The 17,997-nt window shown below is 38.4% G+C and overlaps 1 protein-coding gene across 5 annotated transcripts in view; it reads left to right on the top strand.

Moving 5' to 3' along the window:
* The first annotated feature begins 2,550 nt into the window (after positions 1-2,550).
* Positions 2,551-17,997, top strand: part of LOC130919953 (dynamin-2-like) — a 40,630-nt gene continuing 25,183 nt past the window's right edge. For all 5 annotated transcript variants that reach the window (XM_057842629.1, XM_057842628.1, XM_057842626.1 and 2 more), the window contains exons 1-6: positions 2,551-2,958; positions 11,472-11,545; positions 12,238-12,387; positions 12,484-12,687; positions 15,445-15,543; positions 15,755-15,915. In XM_057842629.1, coding sequence (XP_057698612.1) covers positions 2,798-2,958; positions 11,472-11,545; positions 12,238-12,387; positions 12,484-12,687; positions 15,445-15,543; positions 15,755-15,915 — 849 coding nt within the window. In that variant the 5' untranslated portion in view covers positions 2,551-2,797. The remainder of the gene's footprint in view (positions 2,959-11,471; positions 11,546-12,237; positions 12,388-12,483; positions 12,688-15,444; positions 15,544-15,754; positions 15,916-17,997) is intronic.

The following is a 17,997-nucleotide window of genomic DNA, read 5'->3' as shown; positions in this document are numbered from 1 at the left end:
GCAGATCAATAAATAAATTATAATGACAAGAACACAGAACTAAATTAATTCGTCCTCCCCAAACGATTAGTTACGGTATGTGAAATCTGATACATTTCCACAGCACTTTCTGATGATCTATTGTGGCACAACAATTTGACACCGCACCTTGCTTTGGAATCACTCTTGTGGCCTGTAACGATGAGTTTGCATTTAGTAAAGCATTGCAAAGTATCTTAATTCATGTCAAGTCATATTGACATTAACCCTTTCAAGGAGAGTGATCACTACAGTGGGCATCTATTCAAAAGTTATCGTGATAGATAAGCTCACAGAGTATGAGTTGTGGTTGTTAGTAAAAGAGGGAAATTGATATTGAAAACACGTATGGACGGCAATAGACATCTAATCTATTTCAACAGTTAAAAAGGATTGGTTACTGGCAGCCAAAGTAGTTTTTAACCTTATTAAATGTACCGAACACCATGTTTCACATGTGGATTCACCGAACCCTTCGGAATTAGATAACAAAGCCATTTTTTTCAAATTCAAAACCGATAAACTGTATCGTAGCTAGCAAGCTAATAATTTAACAAGTTCCAGTTCAAAATTCTTCTAATTTTGACAGCATGTTTTATAAACAGGTCAAAATTTGAGACCACACTGCCATTGGTCTGTTGTATTCCCTCATACCAAGTGCGAGTCAACCTTCCACTGAGCAAACTAGTTCCTCCTCCCATGAGATCGAGGACTAGCAGTTTTAAGAAATTTTTAAAGACTAAATTGGTGCAAATCAGTGCAAAACCTGATCTAAAAAGCCACTTTGCCTCGATTTAATCAGCATACGAAAATAGGGCTCTGACTTTACCTTCACCAAATCCCTTAGATTTAATCACCGAACCCCTGGGGTTCAATCGAATCCAGGTTAAGAACCACTGTGTTAAGGTATGTGAGGTAACAAGAGAGTTATAAAACAAACAAAAACAAAAATAAAAAATGAAAAAAATATTTAAATAATATAAAATAATATTTAAATCATAACTCATAAGGGCCAAACGTATATGAATTTAAGTCCTTATTCCTCTTTTTTTTTTTCTTTTTGGATCCTTCAATTTAATAATTCAGTTTATCTAAATGTGTATATATATATATATATATATATATATATATATATTATTTATTATTATTTTTTTTTATTTGCTCATTGCAAAATACATGTGGCCAATACCAATACTACAACTGGATGTCAAATGTGCGTCTCAGGTTTGAGAACCCTATCCTATATCAATGTAATACAAATGTTTAATTAAAATTCGATATATAATTAATGCATGCAAGAGTAAACACCAAAGTTAAAGTCTTGATTATGTTGCAATTACAACCAATGTATTCAAATTAATATTTTTATGAATTTATTTCATTTAAATGTAGCTACAGTAATTGTAGAATCGTCAGGTGAGTCATAAAATATTATCCAATTACACGTCATTGATGTGGTAAACACAAAGACTGCTCTATTTACATTATTGACAGTACAGCATGTCCTATTATGAATCATAACTCACAAGGGCCACACGTATTTGAATTAAGTCTTCATTCCTCTTTTTTTTCCTTCAAATTATTACAATTTATTTTCATTTTTCTAATTAATTGTATTTTATTTAGAATGATTTATATTCTTAAGACATATGGCATTTTTAAAAATGAGCCTTTTTTAAGCTTCTTTTTAAATGTTCTAAAATGTTATTAAATAATCGACCCCCCCCCCCAATAAAAAATGGATCCATCAATTTATTAGTTCAGTTTAATAAAATGCGTATATATATATTTTTTTTTACTCATTGCAAAATACACGTGGCCAATACGAATACTACAACTGGATATCAAATGTGCGTCACAAGTTTGAAAACCCTTTTCTATGTGAATGTAATACAAATGTTTAATCAAAAACTCAATATATAATTCGTGCATTCAAGAGTTAACAAACATGTTCCATACAATGGAAGAAAAACAAAAACTGTTGATTGAATTATTATGCAGTCTTGATCATTTTGTAATCCCACCAATGTTTTCAAATTAATATTTTATCAATTTATTTTATTTAAATGTAGCTACAGTAATTGTAGAATCGTCAGGTGAGTCATGAAACATTATCCAATTACACGTCAACGATGTGGTAGACACAAAGTCTGCTCTTTTTACACTATTGACAGTACAGTATGTACGATTATTTTCTATTTGTTGTTAGGTCTTTTTGCGACCTCTGGTGGCTAAACTGCAAACGTCTTTGAAAAATTTGATCAAATGATAAAATGTGAGACTGTGTGACGTCTTTCTTTGTACTCACTCATCGTCATCTTATTTTTGCACCAACTTTGTGTCTAATGAGAGAAACTTAACCGTTGAAATTTACGATATCGCTAATTTACCGTCTTGTTTTGTTGGAATACGTTATGTGGATATTGATCGACGGTCCACAGAGCCAATGAGAGGACAATAATTTTGAGGGCGGGGCTTGATAGAACTGTGGAGGCTGGCTCTATGTCGCCTGACCGGATGATGACAGAAGTTTTCAGTCAATGTGTGGGAACAGTCCGTAACTAAGCTTGTTTTATTCTAGTGCATCTAGGACGCGTCAACATTTGTTATTTTCTCCTTTTTTGGGGGAAAAGAAGCAACTCAAAATATATCTGACTGACAGCGCAGTTCCATCTGGAACTTTGGAAAACCACTAGTCCTTGTATGTACTTACTGGATAGTGTAGACAAGCACTTTCCAGCCGCTGAGCAGTTGGTGTGGGGAAGACCGGGGTGCCACCATGGGAAACCGGGGGATGGAAGACCTCATTCCCCTTATCAACAAGCTCCAGGACGCCTTCAGCTCCATCGGGCAGAGTTGCAACTTGGAGCTGCCCCAAATAGCGGTCGTCGGCGGCCAGAGCGCGGGGAAGAGCTCGGTTCTGGAGAATTTCGTTGGCAGGTTGTACTGTTTAAATTACTTTTAAAAAGTACGTGTGACATTTATAAAGTCAAGAATTTTCGGTTCAGTTCTCGTTTGTCACTTGTGTGTTGTCTGAAAGTCGCCAACTCGGCGCTATCATATTTCTTTTCATTTTTGGAAGATGAGCTATTCACCATCATCCATTACGCTTTTTGCGCAAGTAAATGTTTGTCCCTGAATACACATACCCAAGGTGTGTTTGAACAAATACACTCGAATATAATGAATGCATGAACACAATATCATTGTATATTTATTTCTACTGATCTCTCATCTCAAGTTGTTAAACATTAACAAAGTCTTTAAGGAAGCTTCCACAAGGCTGTAAATGCTTCTTTTATTGGCTATGCTCTACATAGATCAGGTCAATGTCTCACTATAAGCCTAGAAGTACAAGGGCAAATTTATTTTGCTCACGTGACTTGTTCTTAGTTATGCTTTCCCTCAGCGGACCATTACCACTGTGAAACCTTACAAATGTATTATCTCCTCTAAGGCTGCAGCCATATATTATTGTAGTAGTTGATTAATCGATGAACTAGTTAGTTCGAATAATGGAGTAATCGGATGAGTAACATAAAAAATTAAAATACCTTAGCTGAGCCTCAAACGGTATTAAAAAAAAAAAAAGGATCTATGTACAACAAAAGCTAGCTAGCTAGCTTGCATGCTATAAAATACTTCTTTAAAAATGCTCTTAACAAATGGCTCAGACACATATTGCCACAAAAATTGGCTAAGTATACCTTTAAACTTAATTATGAATGCATTAAACGAAACATTAGCTCAAGCAAAAACTTAGCTTACGTTGGTCTTAACAGGGAGCAGCTGGATTCAGCCATGTGAAATGACTTAGACTGGAGGGCTGTGTAGCCACCCAAATCAATGAAACTAAATGCAAACACTTTCAAAACAAACCATTACAACACCACTGTTGTAAACAAATACTTGAAGCAGCAAAATGTAATTCAAATGATTTTTTTTCTAATTATATACTCGACTTAATCGATTAATTGTTTTTGCACTCCTCTCCTCATCATGCTGTATTATTTCATATTCACCCAAAAAGGATGAGTTACAACAATACGACTGTTGTTTTTCTTCCTTTCTTCTTCTTCTTTTTTTTTTTTTTGCATTATTTCATTGGCTGACATTGACAGTTGTAGACGTCCAAAGCAGTTGAACTGGGAGGGCTGATTGCTGCCAGAGTCTCCCTGGTCACATGAATTGGACGTCTATCCAGTGAGAAACAAGTGTAAATTCACAGTTGAAAGATGAAAAGAGGCACATGCAGCTATGCAGCCGCAACATGCAAGCCCTTTATGGGACGATTATCATCGTCAATGGAATTAAGAGATAAAAGTAAGGCTTTTGTAACAGAAATTTATTGGAATATCTCATTAATTAAAATGAAACCAATTATCAACATGTTTAACTGTCTTTTAAGTGCCTGTGACAGCATAACAAAATCTTAAATAGAATTATTATGTGAATTAGAATCATATTTTGAGACGATTCGACTATACACAACAATTTGACAAAGCACAGATGACGAGAAATTAGTCTGTTAATCTGCCGTTTAGACCCGCCTGTCATTATAGCGCTCTAGCATCCCTAGCTGGATGATGACGTCGGCAGGGTCACGATTTCATCTGATTTAGAATTCAGCCCATTGAGGGGGAAGATTCAGAAAGAGGAAAATACGACAGAGAGGAGCAAAATGTCATGATTGTTTCAGTCTCTCTACTCAAATATTTTTACAGGATATTGTTTTTATATTTTTCCCCAATTGTGAAATAAATGGTATGGTCATGACAAATAATAGTCTTGTGCTAAATGGAATATGAAATATTAAAAATGCTTTTATTCAGTATGACTGGGCAAAATTACTGCATAATGGTCAAAACTGCCGACTTCTTCCCCTCCCGAACGGTATTTTATGCCACCGGAGTTAGTCATTTCCCTGCCCAAGCTCCGGAGTCGGAGGAAAGAGCGTAAAAAAAACGGGAGGTGTGACATCTAGCCAACATTCTAACCCAAACCGAGCAGCTTTTCCCAGTCTTACTCTCGCCTTTCGAAAATGAAAAATCAAACAAAACTTCCTTGACTCATGCGGGGTTGATTGTCTTCACTGATCAGCCAGTCCCCGGCGGCGAGCAAGTTACGGCTCGTCGTTCTGCTGCGGCCATGGCGGGCTGGCCGTGCTCGTCGCCGGGAATGAACACCGAAAATAGCCCAATCTCGGTGGACAAACTGACCAATTTCGGAGCGGGGGCTGCTCATGGCCAAGCCAAGGAAACCACATTCTCGGCGGGCACGCGAATAGGACCGGGCTGGATCGTTGGACAAACCGGCTGATGTCGGAGCGGGGGGCTGCTTGTGGCCAAGCTGAGGAAAGCGCATTCCGTGTTGAATAGGAACTTTTTGAAACCCAAAAAGCCCGGCAGCGTAGCCATGTGACGTCACCGCCCTGCGACATCAACAACAGCGTCGACCTACTAGTGAAACTAATTTTACAAATTGTATAAAAACGAAAACATCAAGAGGGGTTTTCATATCAAATTGTTTTTACTCATAATAATTAGAGCTGGGAATCTTTGGGCACCTAACGATTCGATTACGATTACGATTCAGTGGCTCCGATTTGATTATACGATTAAACGATTATTGATGCACCTCCCTTTCTTTTTTTTTTTTTTTTTTTATGTTTTGTACATTAGTTCCAAAATTGTTCAAAAATCCTCTCAGGCTAAGCCAAACTACTATTTCAGAATCAAGTTAACATTTAACAGTAAACAAATATACAAAAATAACAGTAAATAAAAAAAAACTCCAGTCCCCAATCTGTATCAGCAGCTTTAAACTACATTCAATTAATTTATTGTTGTGAATCAACTGTTACAGTTGTTAAGATTGCTCCCGTTATTCCATAATTTCCCTTCTGTCTACTTTTGTCAAAGTTTTAAAACTATTTCATCATTTAAAGATAGATTCAAGACAAGATTCTGACGATTTAGGAGTATTTTAGATAAAAAGTTAATTAGGTTCGCTACAACAGAGCCTTCTAGAAAGGTCTACTGCTTTAAGATGGCGGCTGTTTACTTACGCCGGAAAGTCTGTCAATTCGCATCTCTGTTCAATAATACAAGTTCTAACACCGACGTCCTCTGTCTTTTTGCATCTAGTTCTACATATATATGATATTTACTGTAGCCATATGTTTGTAGCAACTAGCAACTGGGCGTTGTTTGTAGCGGCTGTCAGCCGCAGTCAGGTATGATTGTTTTTTTTTTCTAGCGGCATGAGTTGAACATGATATTTACTCTCGGTCCGTTCCTCATTGCGTCCCAAAGACCGCGCTGACTATGTTTTACTTCCGCTTTACCTGGTATAATTCAATAATCGGAATTTGGAAATTTGTGAATCGTTCTCGAATCTTCCACGGCGGAATCGCGAATAATCAGGTATGATTGTTTTTTTTATCTAGCGGCATGAGTTGAACATGATATTTACTCTCGGTCCGTTCCTCATTGCGTCCCAAAGACCGCGCTGACTGTTTTACTTCCGCTTTACCTGGTATTATTCATTAATCGGAATTTGGATATTTGTGAATCGTTCTCGAATCTTCCACGGCCGAATCGCGAATAATCTAAGAATCGGAAATTTCGCACGCCTCTAATAATAATGTTTATCTATTAAGAACTGCCACGTTTTTCGATCAGTGGATCCTTTTAATCATATAAAATTATTTGGCAAGCCAGTTCTGGCCCCAGTGCAAAACTTGGACACCAGGGGGGCTTGTTTTTTTTTTTTTTTTTCTGGATAACGAGATTTTGAGCATAAATGGACAGAACCGGTTGGAGTCTTTTAGGATGCCAACACTGCTGAATTTGTTAGCTTTTTGAGTGAGACTGACAGAATCTTAATGAGGTATCCCTCCAGACTAATAACAAGAAAGCAACTGTTAGAGCATCTTTGGACTTACAGCCACACAGACTTTCTTCAAGCAACTGTTGGTCATGTGATTTGAGAAAAGGAACATCTGACTCATGTACATTTCACGATGTTGTCATTTTTTGAGATGGGGAATGCAGCTTTCGTGGCCATGCCTTCCTTTCCCCTTTTGTCTGTGGGTTCCAAGCGGTTCCTGGGGGAGACAGTGGGACCATTGATGTGTTGGTGTGTGGGGTCGTCAGTGATGTCACCAGCTGCACTGTCATGTGTACATGACACACTCACTAACAGATTCTCACAAAGGGTGCCTGAGATATTTTGATGTCTGTTGAAGAGTCTTCTAATGAAGCTGTTGATTTTGTTTGTTTAGTGCATGGGTTTAATTGGCCTTTTAATTCTAAAAAAAACAAAAAAAACCAAATAAATATGATCATCTACTGCATTTTCTCCAAGTTCAAGTATTCACAGTAGGGTAATTGACCCCTTAGTGGCAATTGAAATAAATGTGATTAGACTAACCCTATTCAGAAGTGTTTTAATGTATTAAATTTGGGGGTGGCAGGAAAGGTTCATAGACTTAATTTTTGAATTGAATAACAGAACTCAATATTCCTCTTTGAGAGAATGAACGTAAATGTAAAAAACCTTACTTCACTACACATTTGTTTTATGAGGACCAAAATTTGACTTGAATTTCTCTCTTAAAAATTTAACCTTTATGAAATAACAGGTTAGTGTTTCTGCCTATGCTTCACAACTCTTAGATTTGTGTTTGAAATTTCAGCTGCGGCCTTCTAGTGTGCTGTTTGAATGTTTTCCTCACACTTGTGGGATAGAAAATTCAAGGAATGGTTTGTGGTTTGGTTTGGCGCTTGTACTATAATGGTTTTTATTGTTACTCTCGAGCTCCTCTACAGTTGGGCAGCCAAATTAACCTATGAACCAATGACAGATAGAAACATAAGACATTTATTGACATGCTGACCACAGTTTAGCCATTGTGCTACATTGTATTATAGATTACTATTTGTTTTTAACGAAGCCTTTTATTTGTGCAATACTCGTCAGTCATTAGTCTATGTTCTGATAATAAAAGGCAAGTATAGCAGGTATAATCTGTAATTTTTGGACTTTAAGGCTCACCTGACTATAAGCCTCATCCACCGAATTTGATTGAAAAAAGAAAAAATGAGATTTACACATTTGTAAACCGCAGGCGTCCACATTGTGATTTTTCATCCATCCATCCATCCATCCATCCATCCATCCATCCATCCATCCATCCATCCATCCATCCATCCATCCATCCATCCATCCATCCATCCATCCATCCATCCATCCATCCATCCATCCATCCATCCATCCATCCATCCATCTTCTCCCGCTTATCCAAGGTTGGGTCGTGGGGACAGCAGCTTTAGTAGGGAAGCACGGACTTCCCTCTCCCCAGCCACTTCATCCAGCTCTTCCTGGGAGATCCCAAGGCATTCCCAGGCCAGTTGGAAGACATGGTCTCTCCAGTGTGTCCTGGTTCAGCCCCATGGCCTCCTCCCAGTGGGATGTGCCTGGAACACCTCACCAGGGAGGCGCCCGGAGGCATCCTAATCAGATGCCCGAGCCACCTCATCTGGCTCCTCTCGATGCGGAGGAGCAGCAGCTCTACTCCGAGCCCCTCCCAGATGCACGAGCTTCTTACTTTATCTCTAAGGGACAGCCCGGACATCCTACAGAGGAAACTCATTTCAGCGGCTTGCATCCGGGATCTTGTTGTTTGGGTCACGACCTACAGCTCGTGACCATAGGTGAAGGTAGGAATTTAGATTGACCAGTAAATAGAAGGCTTCGCCTTTCAGCTCAGCTCCCTCTTCACCATGATGGACGGATGCAGAGTCCGCATTACTGCAGATGCAAAACCGATCTGCCTGTCGATCTCTCGTTCCATTTTTCTGTCATTTGTGAACAAGACCCCGAGATACTTGAACTCTTCCAGTTGGACCTCATCCCTGACCCGGAGAGGGCATTCCACCTTTTCCCGACTGACGACCATGGTCTTTGATTCGGAGGTGCTGATTCTCATCCCGACAGCTTTACTCTCAACTGCGAACTGTTCCAGTGAGAGTTGAAGGTCACAGCTTGATGAAGCCAACAACGCTACATCATCTGCAAAAGGCAAAGATGCAATACTAAGGCCACCAAACTGGACCCCCTACACGCCTCGGCTGCGCTTTGCACGTATCCTACCTACCACGCGTTACAACTGTCGCACGGACATTTTTCCTGGATCCTTAGTCAAGTAAGGGATCTGTCTATTTTCTGGATCCGACGGTCCCACCGCGGCTGCAATATTGGTTTCGGATCTGTCTATTTATTTTCTGGATTCGACGGTCCCACAGCGGCTTTTTGGATCCGTCTATTTTGTGGTTTCAATGGCCTGATCGCGGCTGCAACCTTATCATGGGGTTGGTCTAATTCCTGGATCTTCGAGTGAGTGAAAAAAACGCGGATTTGGATTACTATTGTTATCTTTTTTTGTTGACTATTCTTCGTGGGAGTTTTCCCCAAATCATACCAAATAGTTAAAGCACTATGGCACGCTACAGTGACGACAGTGACTCTGACATGGACATTACTTTTATGTTGGAGTTCATCTGGGAACGCGTGTGTGTACCGCTGAGCTCCCGAGTGACGAGTGGTCAAGGTGGAAATATTATTTTTTGTGAATAAATGTGCATAAATGGAAGCTTCTCCCCCTTTTGGTACTTTTATTCACGTATCCTGCCTACCATGCGTTACAATGTAAAAGACATGGATTACACTCGATTCCAGGATTTGTTTCCGTCAGATGACGAATTTAAGGAGGGCAGTTAACATACGACAGCTCTGGATGCTAAAAATCTACATAATTATACTGGGATAAGTTTGAAAACGGAATAGCTTACCTTGAGGAACATAAACCGGTGTTCTCAACAGCATACACTGTCTAGCTCCATTGTCATTTAGACGCACTTGCCTTGAATACATCACCAGTTTTTCCCAACTCGTCTTATCAGGTAATGTATTTCCTGCTTTCATTCAGCCTTTGCTGCTCGTTTTGCGAACGACCGACAGTGCTGTCCTGCTCTTCACTTTTCCGATTTGGTTCAAATTGGAAGGGCAGAACCGACGACATTTTGGGGTAGCTAAGAGTGACACGCTGAAAGTTCGGCAACAAGCCAAGTGACGTCACGCACTGCGACGTAACAAGAATGGCGACCTATCACTTAAAATAATTTTACAAACTTTGTTAAAACGAAAACATTAAGAGGGGTTTTAATATCAAATTATTATAACTCATACTAACATTTATCTTTTAAGAATTGTCTTAAAGATCGAGGATCACTTTAAGTGTACATATCTTTCAGTCATTTTTTTTTAATATAGGGTTATGGGTGCAATATTCATATGTAGTCAAATAATTCAGTTTGTTGCTTTCGCAACTGATAGGAAGTACTGAGGAAGAGGGATGGGATTCATTGTTGTGTAACTTCCTGAATGCTCTGTCAGCATTGGATAAATGGCAGGGTTGTGTGTGCGTATGTCTGTGTTAAGAGCTGCTAACCTGATAATATCATGTGGCACAGATTTGATATTGAATTTGTCATATTTTGGCCAAATCAGTGAAACAGTACCTCATCTGTATGAAAAGGAGCTTTGTAACCGGACCGTTTTTATTCAAACCCAGCTGCTAACACTTGAAATATAGGAAAGTAAAATGGAAACTTCTTGCTAGAGTGCTTGTAGCCCTTTTCATGACTATGTTAATGTGCCCTCAAGAAAGGTACATCTGAGGAGGTATTGCACTGTTTGGCGCTCTTTCAACTCTGACATTCCTGCTTCATGGGTCTGTTTGTGTGATTTGTTTCCTTGAGTGCTGTCTAGCAAAAATAAAAAGCAAAGTGGGAATGAATAGTCAAAGTATGATTGCAATAGTGTAATAACATCTTAAAAAAATAAACTGTTTCAAAATCTTTTACAGCATCAGTTTTTAGGATTTACAATATAATTTTGTTCTCTGTCACTAATTATGTCAGAACATGTTACATTTTTGCCACATTTGTATGGTTGTTGTTGTAATTTTAATTCTTCATTAATGCTGCAAATATTGTTACTCTAGACCTTTGTGTTGTATATTTATATTGCTGAGATTATGGAATCATTGTAGCTCTAATAACGACAGACATGTTGTCATTGCCGAGAGTGATCTGTCACCACTGACCTGGAAATAATCACAATTCTATTGAACAGGAGTTTCCATTCTGATGAACTCATATGTACACAAAGGAAAGCAGAAAGTATCTTCTTTTCCTCTTTAATGAAAACTGTCTAATTATGTTAAAGGTAATACGTTTCATTTTTTTATCCGAGATGCACTGGCATCCCCCAAATGTTTTTTTTAAAATTTCATTCACAGAATCCAAAGATATCTGGTTGGATGTTTGTCTAGTTTACGACAATGATACTTTTGTATTTAGTAAACATCTTTGCTTTCTCTCCTCTAGAGACTTCTTGCCCAGAGGGTCTGGTATTGTCACCCGTCGTCCTCTTATCCTGCAACTTGTTAACAACAAAGCAGGTAAGTGTACAGCCCAGGCAGAAACACATATACAGTATGTATTCCTGCAAATTTACCCATTGTGGGACAGTTAAAGGTTGTCTTGAATATGAACAAAATTTTTAAAAAATTTTAAAAACTTTTTTCCTCAAATTATTACCTTCGTCTGAATATTGGGTGTCTTGGTTCGTGCCTCACTCAAACACATTCAAGTACAAATCAATCAATAGGTGGTAGATACGGAGCAAGCTAGAAATGTACCTCAAGTCTGTGGAAATATTTTAAGTAAAAATGGGAGATTAGAATTAATAGTATGATAATAAAATACACGTAATGGTATCTTCAAATACAATTTAATCACGCCCATGGGAAAAGGTACCTGCTATCGGCAGTTCACAGGCAACCTTAAATTGACCCATCAGTCATCAGTGTAGATCACCGCCGTTTTCAAATCTCTGCAACATAAAGGGTAAACTATGAGAGCTAGTGCATGGCAGAAATGTATTTTTTAAATATCAGCTAAAAAATTGATTATTCTCAACACTATAACACTAGGTTCCCATTCAAGAAGTAGCGGAAACAGAAAGCAGGAATAACAGCAGTTATTGCCTTTTCAGTACCGATTTTTTTTTCTTTAATAGCAAAAGTTTCCTTTCCAGAATTGGTCATTTCTCTCCTCTGCATCATCCTATTTTCATATTTTCTCTATGCAGAGTATGCAGAGTTCCTCCACTGTAAAGGTCGTAAATTTGTAGACTTTGATGAAGTCCGTCAAGAGATTGAAGCAGAAACCGACCGCCTGACAGGATCCAACAAGGGTATTTCACCCATCCCAATCAACCTCCGAGTCTACTCCCCTAACGGTGAGGAAAAACCAACTAATATTTTCGACAAAACATACAAAAGTTTCCCTATCACCTTGCTGCAGTTTCTATTTCTCCTCTGTCAACGCCTCTTAGTGTTAAACCTGACCCTCATCGACTTGCCGGGAATGACTAAGGTGGCTGTTGGAGACCAGCCTGTGGACATTGAACACCAGATCAGAGACATGCTGCTCCAGTTCATCACCAAGGAGAGCTGCCTAATACTTGCTGTCACTCCGGCAAATACTGACCTGGCCAACTCTGATGCTCTCAAGATTGCCAAGGAGGTGGATCCACAGGGTAGGATGTTATTTCCTTGGAATTTTTCAGGAACATTTGCTTGTCCACTTTACACTTTGCTATGTTTAAGCCATTTTCACTTTTGTTACTTCTTGAAAAAAACAATTAAAAGAATACAATTCTCTTAATTTTTAAATCAGTCAGATCAATCATATTCTGAAACATTTTAAACAAGTACTACTTCATGACCAACACTAGAATACAGTAGAATACATCGATAAGAGAGAAGATGGAGGTTTTAGTCCTAAAAAGTATATTTGATATTATTGTGAGCCGCTGTAAAATTAAGTACACAGCATTTAAATGTCTAAAGTGTTTAAAATACAACTATTTTCAAATATTGTTGCATATGCAATATAGCTACTTCGCAGATCAAACTTTGTGCCCTGAGTCATTGCGATTTTTTTTCAATCACTCAATCAATCAATCAATCAATCAATCAATCAATCAATCAATCAATCAATCAATCAATCAATCAATCAATCAATCAATCAATCAATCAATCAATCAATCAATCAATCAAAAAAATACAGATGAACTATCCCTAGCCAATTGCCTAAGCTCACTCTTGCTCCCACCCTCCCTCTCCCTGCTCTTTGTTCATCAGGCACTTCACTGGAGATGCTTATTAAAGTTAACAACATTGACAGATGTTTGATCTTGCCACAGATGCTTGTAAGCCAAAGCTTCAAAGCACCGCATGCGTCAGTCATCATTTAACTTGTTAAACAGTTGCTGCGGTAACTCATTGTGTGTAAGTGAGCAGCTTGAGAGGATTTGAGTTGACTCACTCGATGAAGGATTTAATAAAGCCAGGCATTTTTCTTCTACTTTATTCTTTTTTAACAATCATTCTGTGGGAAAGTAACATGTTTAAAACTTATCATAATTATTACTTTTGAAGTGCTTAAAAGCCATTTATTAAAACATATATATGGCGGAAAACACTCAGGTGACTTGAAGTTCTGCTCCGAGATCCCCAATTTGGCCAAATTTCATAATTGTCCTATATGCATATGTGATACATCATTGGAAAGCTTAAAATCTCAATTTTCTGGGGGAAGAAAAATTTTTTGACAGGACATTTTTTGAAAATATATTTTTTTAAACAGCGAAACCCTAACCGGAGGTGAGAGAATGAGAGAGCATAATTAAAGACACCATGATTTTAACGGGATATTATTGCATACTTACCTCTTTTCGATCCAAAAACTCCATGTAGCATGTATTACTGAGTGTCAAGACACAGCTGTGAATGGCCACAGCCGGATTTTTGGGGGATTTTATGGGTGAAACATGGTAATATAACAAGGGTTGCGATGGAGAAATCGCAGACATCAAGGAGTGGTCGAGATTTTCTTTTTCATATATTTACCCTTTTGAACGTTTTTAAAAAATTTTTTTTTTTACTTTGTTTGGATCGATTATATATCATCTAAAATATTAGGGAAAATGGGACAGTAACAAAATAAAAAAAAATACAATTAAGTGATAGTTATGAGGTAGATATCCGTGACTTATTTACAGACAATTTTTTCCCCCCACTGTGACGTAATTTGTTTAAAGTTTAAAATATGCGAGTGAATAATTTTTTAAAAGTCGTTTTAAAAAAAAACAAACAAAAAACACCCTAAATATTAGACATCAATTAATGATTCTAAGCTAAAAATGACAGACATTCTTGAATAACAAATATAATTACTTACCTTTTTTTTTTTATGGATGGGCTGAAACAAAAGCGGTTGTGCGACGTCTGTAAACAGGGGTTTCCAGGGTAAAACGGACAAATTAAAAATAGTTTGGGGGCTTAATGCGCCATGAATCTGCTATGGCAGCATATAGACATATTCTTCTATCAAACCCAAATGTTCTTTGTGGGGTGCAAGAGCAGAAACTGCGTTTTCAGCCTTGTCTGTGTTTTGGTCTGGGTAAAAAGTGATAAAACATGTCTTAGATGTATCTTTCCAATGCTAAATCTGAATAAATACATTGAACACACACAAAAAAAAGGACAAAAACAAAGTACTTCGCGGTTTTTCATTTATCGCGGCGGGTTCTGGTCCCCATTAACCGCGAAAAACAAGGGATCACTGTATTGGATTTATGTCGCAGTTAGCAGCACTAGAGGGAGCTAGTGCTACTGGTACCATAATATACGAACCATTGAGGATGATGCTATTAACAATTTTACAAATCCACATGCACATTATATTGATTAATTTCAAATGATTACATCAAGTTATTTTCCCAACGTCAGTTGTATAAAGCCATGTATTATTTTCTTTTCCTTCTTTTACTGTAAACCTACATTCACTCACTCGCTAGCAGCAGTTGCTCAATCATTAAATGAATCACAAAAAAATTGCATGTATTTCTGTCATTTTAAGTTAGATAAAGGCTAGAAATTTGGGATTTTTTTTTTTCATTCATTCTCATCTGTGAAACAAATTCAGCGTTCATGAATATTATGTTCACAACAAATGAGCATTAGCCTCCCTAGTTGTAGTCTTAAAAGCTACTGTTAGCATATTAAAAGGCCAGCGTAAGCTACATTTAGCATTGGGCAAATGCTAAATAAATGTAAATGCTTGTAATATCTTTTCTATGTTAATCTTAACATTTAGCGAGGTGCAACGTTTGGCAAGTGACAGGGATTAAAATGTCTAAAAGAGAAGAATAGTTTATATACATTCCTGTTTTATTAGTGGAAAGAATATTGGAGTACCTTTTTTTAATGGTGACACAATTGTCTTCAAGGTCTTCGGACTATTGGAGTGATTACCAAGCTGGACTTGATGGATGAGGGGACTGATGCTCGAGACATTCTGGAAAACAAACTGCTTCCTCTCCGCAGGGGTGAGATCACACACACACACGTGCAAAACAAATACACACAATTACTTCAATCATTTATGATGCAGCCATTCTTTATAGCATAGAGAGCCTAAAATTGTCAGTCTTTTGTCTATTTGATGCATTCAGAGCCTTCTTCATTGACACTCACACTAGCTAAACACTGTTTTTGATATAACAGCATTCTAGAATATTCTGTCCCTATTCTCCATAGGTTACATCGGGGTGGTGAACCGCAGTCAGAAAGACATTGATGGGAAGAAAGACATTCGCGCTGCTTTGGCTGCTGAACGCAAGTTCTTCTTGTCCCATCCGGCATACAGACACTTTGCAGAACGCATGGGCACACCACACCTGCAGAAGACACTGAATCAGGTCAGACTTTTACCTAGGCAGCACTTAAGTCTTGAAATGTTGTCATATGACATATAAACTACAAATCTACATAAAGGGCAGCTAAAGAGCTTTTCGGATGTGCATCTTACTTGGTGAAATTGGCCTGATTGCATCATTCGCTGTCTCAAAACTCACATTACCAAAATTTCTTTCGAATTTACCGCATAGTTTTTGAGTTACCGCCATAGCAACAACTTAGCAACGAGGGACACGCCTCGCTGTCAGCTTCTACCTGATGACGTCATGTTACGTCCCAGGGATGGCTCGCGAAGGGCGTAACATAAAACGAGCCACACAAATTCACAAGTGGCACAAATTTATTTACACAACAATCAAACTCGCAATGAATGTGTACAAAATGTGGATGAGGCGCGGCTTCAGGGTAAGCCCAGGCCAAAACAACAAACAAAAGGAATCTACACTTGAACCCCACCCGCTAACCAAACCCTGATCATGAAAAAAAACAAAGAAAAGACAGCCACTAACCTAGCTTCTTACGCTAAACAAAACAGGAGAAAACGGGTTGAACAGAAATGGCGACTTACCCCTACTTGCTTCAGTGCTCTTATTTACAGTGGTGAACAAAAACGATCCAATAACGATCCAATAACGAATCAACACCAAAAAAGCTGGAGTGTATCAAACTAGCGATCAAACACACACGAGAGTGAATGGGGAGCAAACAGCTGGCGAGGAGGACCGCGGCAGAATGCTGTCAAATGCGACCTCCCAGAGCATGGACAGCGGCAGGTTTTTGAAGCTAGGCGCCTTTTTTTCGTGGCCAATCAGCAGCGACGACGTCGTCGGTCCATCCAGCGTCGATCAGCTTTGGTCATAGTGGGAGGGGAAGCAGCCAGCTGATGGAGGCGACGATCAGCTGACTGGAAGAGTCTCAGAAAATTAACTATTAAACGGCCAGGGGCCGTCACACGTCATTTTCCCAAGACCTCGCCAGCACTCCAATACTAAAGTATAGCACCACGCTATCTCCGCCATATATTGCAAGCATTTTCTGGGTTTTAGTCGCGAGATTCCTCATGCCATCTTGATCTGTAGCGACACATACAGATTTGATTCGTTTATTAGTTGATCGCGACCTGTTTTTGCTGTTGTTGTTGCTTGCCTGTCATAAGACAGCTGACAGGTTGTCTATTCGTGTCAATTTGATACATTTATTACTAGATCTATATAACTACTCAGCTTTTTTTGCAATTACTGATAATTAAGGTTGTTCCGATCATGTTTTTTTTTTGCTCCCGATCCGATCCCGATCGTTTTAGTTTGAGTATCTGCCGATCCTGATATTTCTCGATCCGATTGCTTTTTTTTTTTTTTTGCTCCCGATTCAATTCCAATCATTCCCGATAATTTTTCCCGATCACATACATTTTGGCAATGCATTAAGAAAAAAATGAATAAAACTTGGACGAATATATATACATTCAACGTACAGTACATAAGTACTGTATTTGTTTATTATGACAATAAATCCTCAAGATGGCATTTACATTATTAATTCTTTCTGTGAGAGGGATCCACGGATAGAAAGACTTGTAATTCTTAAAGGATAAATGTGACCTTGTATATTGTGACTCAATATTGCCATCTAGTGTATTTGTTGAACTTTCAGTAAATGATACTGTAGCCATTTAACTTCTACCATGACTGTGCGTAGTGGTACCAATTATTATATCTTCTCTGCGTTGGGAAATAAAATAGGGTGTTAAGAAAAAGATCAACCACTACCTTTCTTCCCCACATTGCTTCCCACGATAATTCTAATTGTTGAGAGAGGGATTGTAAGGCTTTAGCCAATTAAAAGAAGACTCCAAAGACTGCCAAAATCCACTTTACTCAGTTTACGCTGCTTTTAAGCTCTATATATAAGTAAAATGGCGTCATCATAGATGGAATGCGACAATGCGCGAGTGGGTCGTGCAGCGCATGCGATAATTGCGTCAAATATTTTAACGTGATTAATTTTAAAAAATTAATTACCGCCGTTAACGTGATAAATTTGATAGGCCTACTTTAAGCCAAAACTAAAGACTAATGATGAGT

This window comes from Corythoichthys intestinalis, chromosome 8, assembly GCF_030265065.1.
Source record: "Corythoichthys intestinalis isolate RoL2023-P3 chromosome 8, ASM3026506v1, whole genome shotgun sequence".
Lineage (NCBI taxonomy): Eukaryota > Metazoa > Chordata > Actinopteri > Syngnathiformes > Syngnathidae > Corythoichthys > Corythoichthys intestinalis.
Note: the sequence above shows the minus strand (reverse complement) of the source record. Positions and strands in the feature narration are given on the sequence as shown.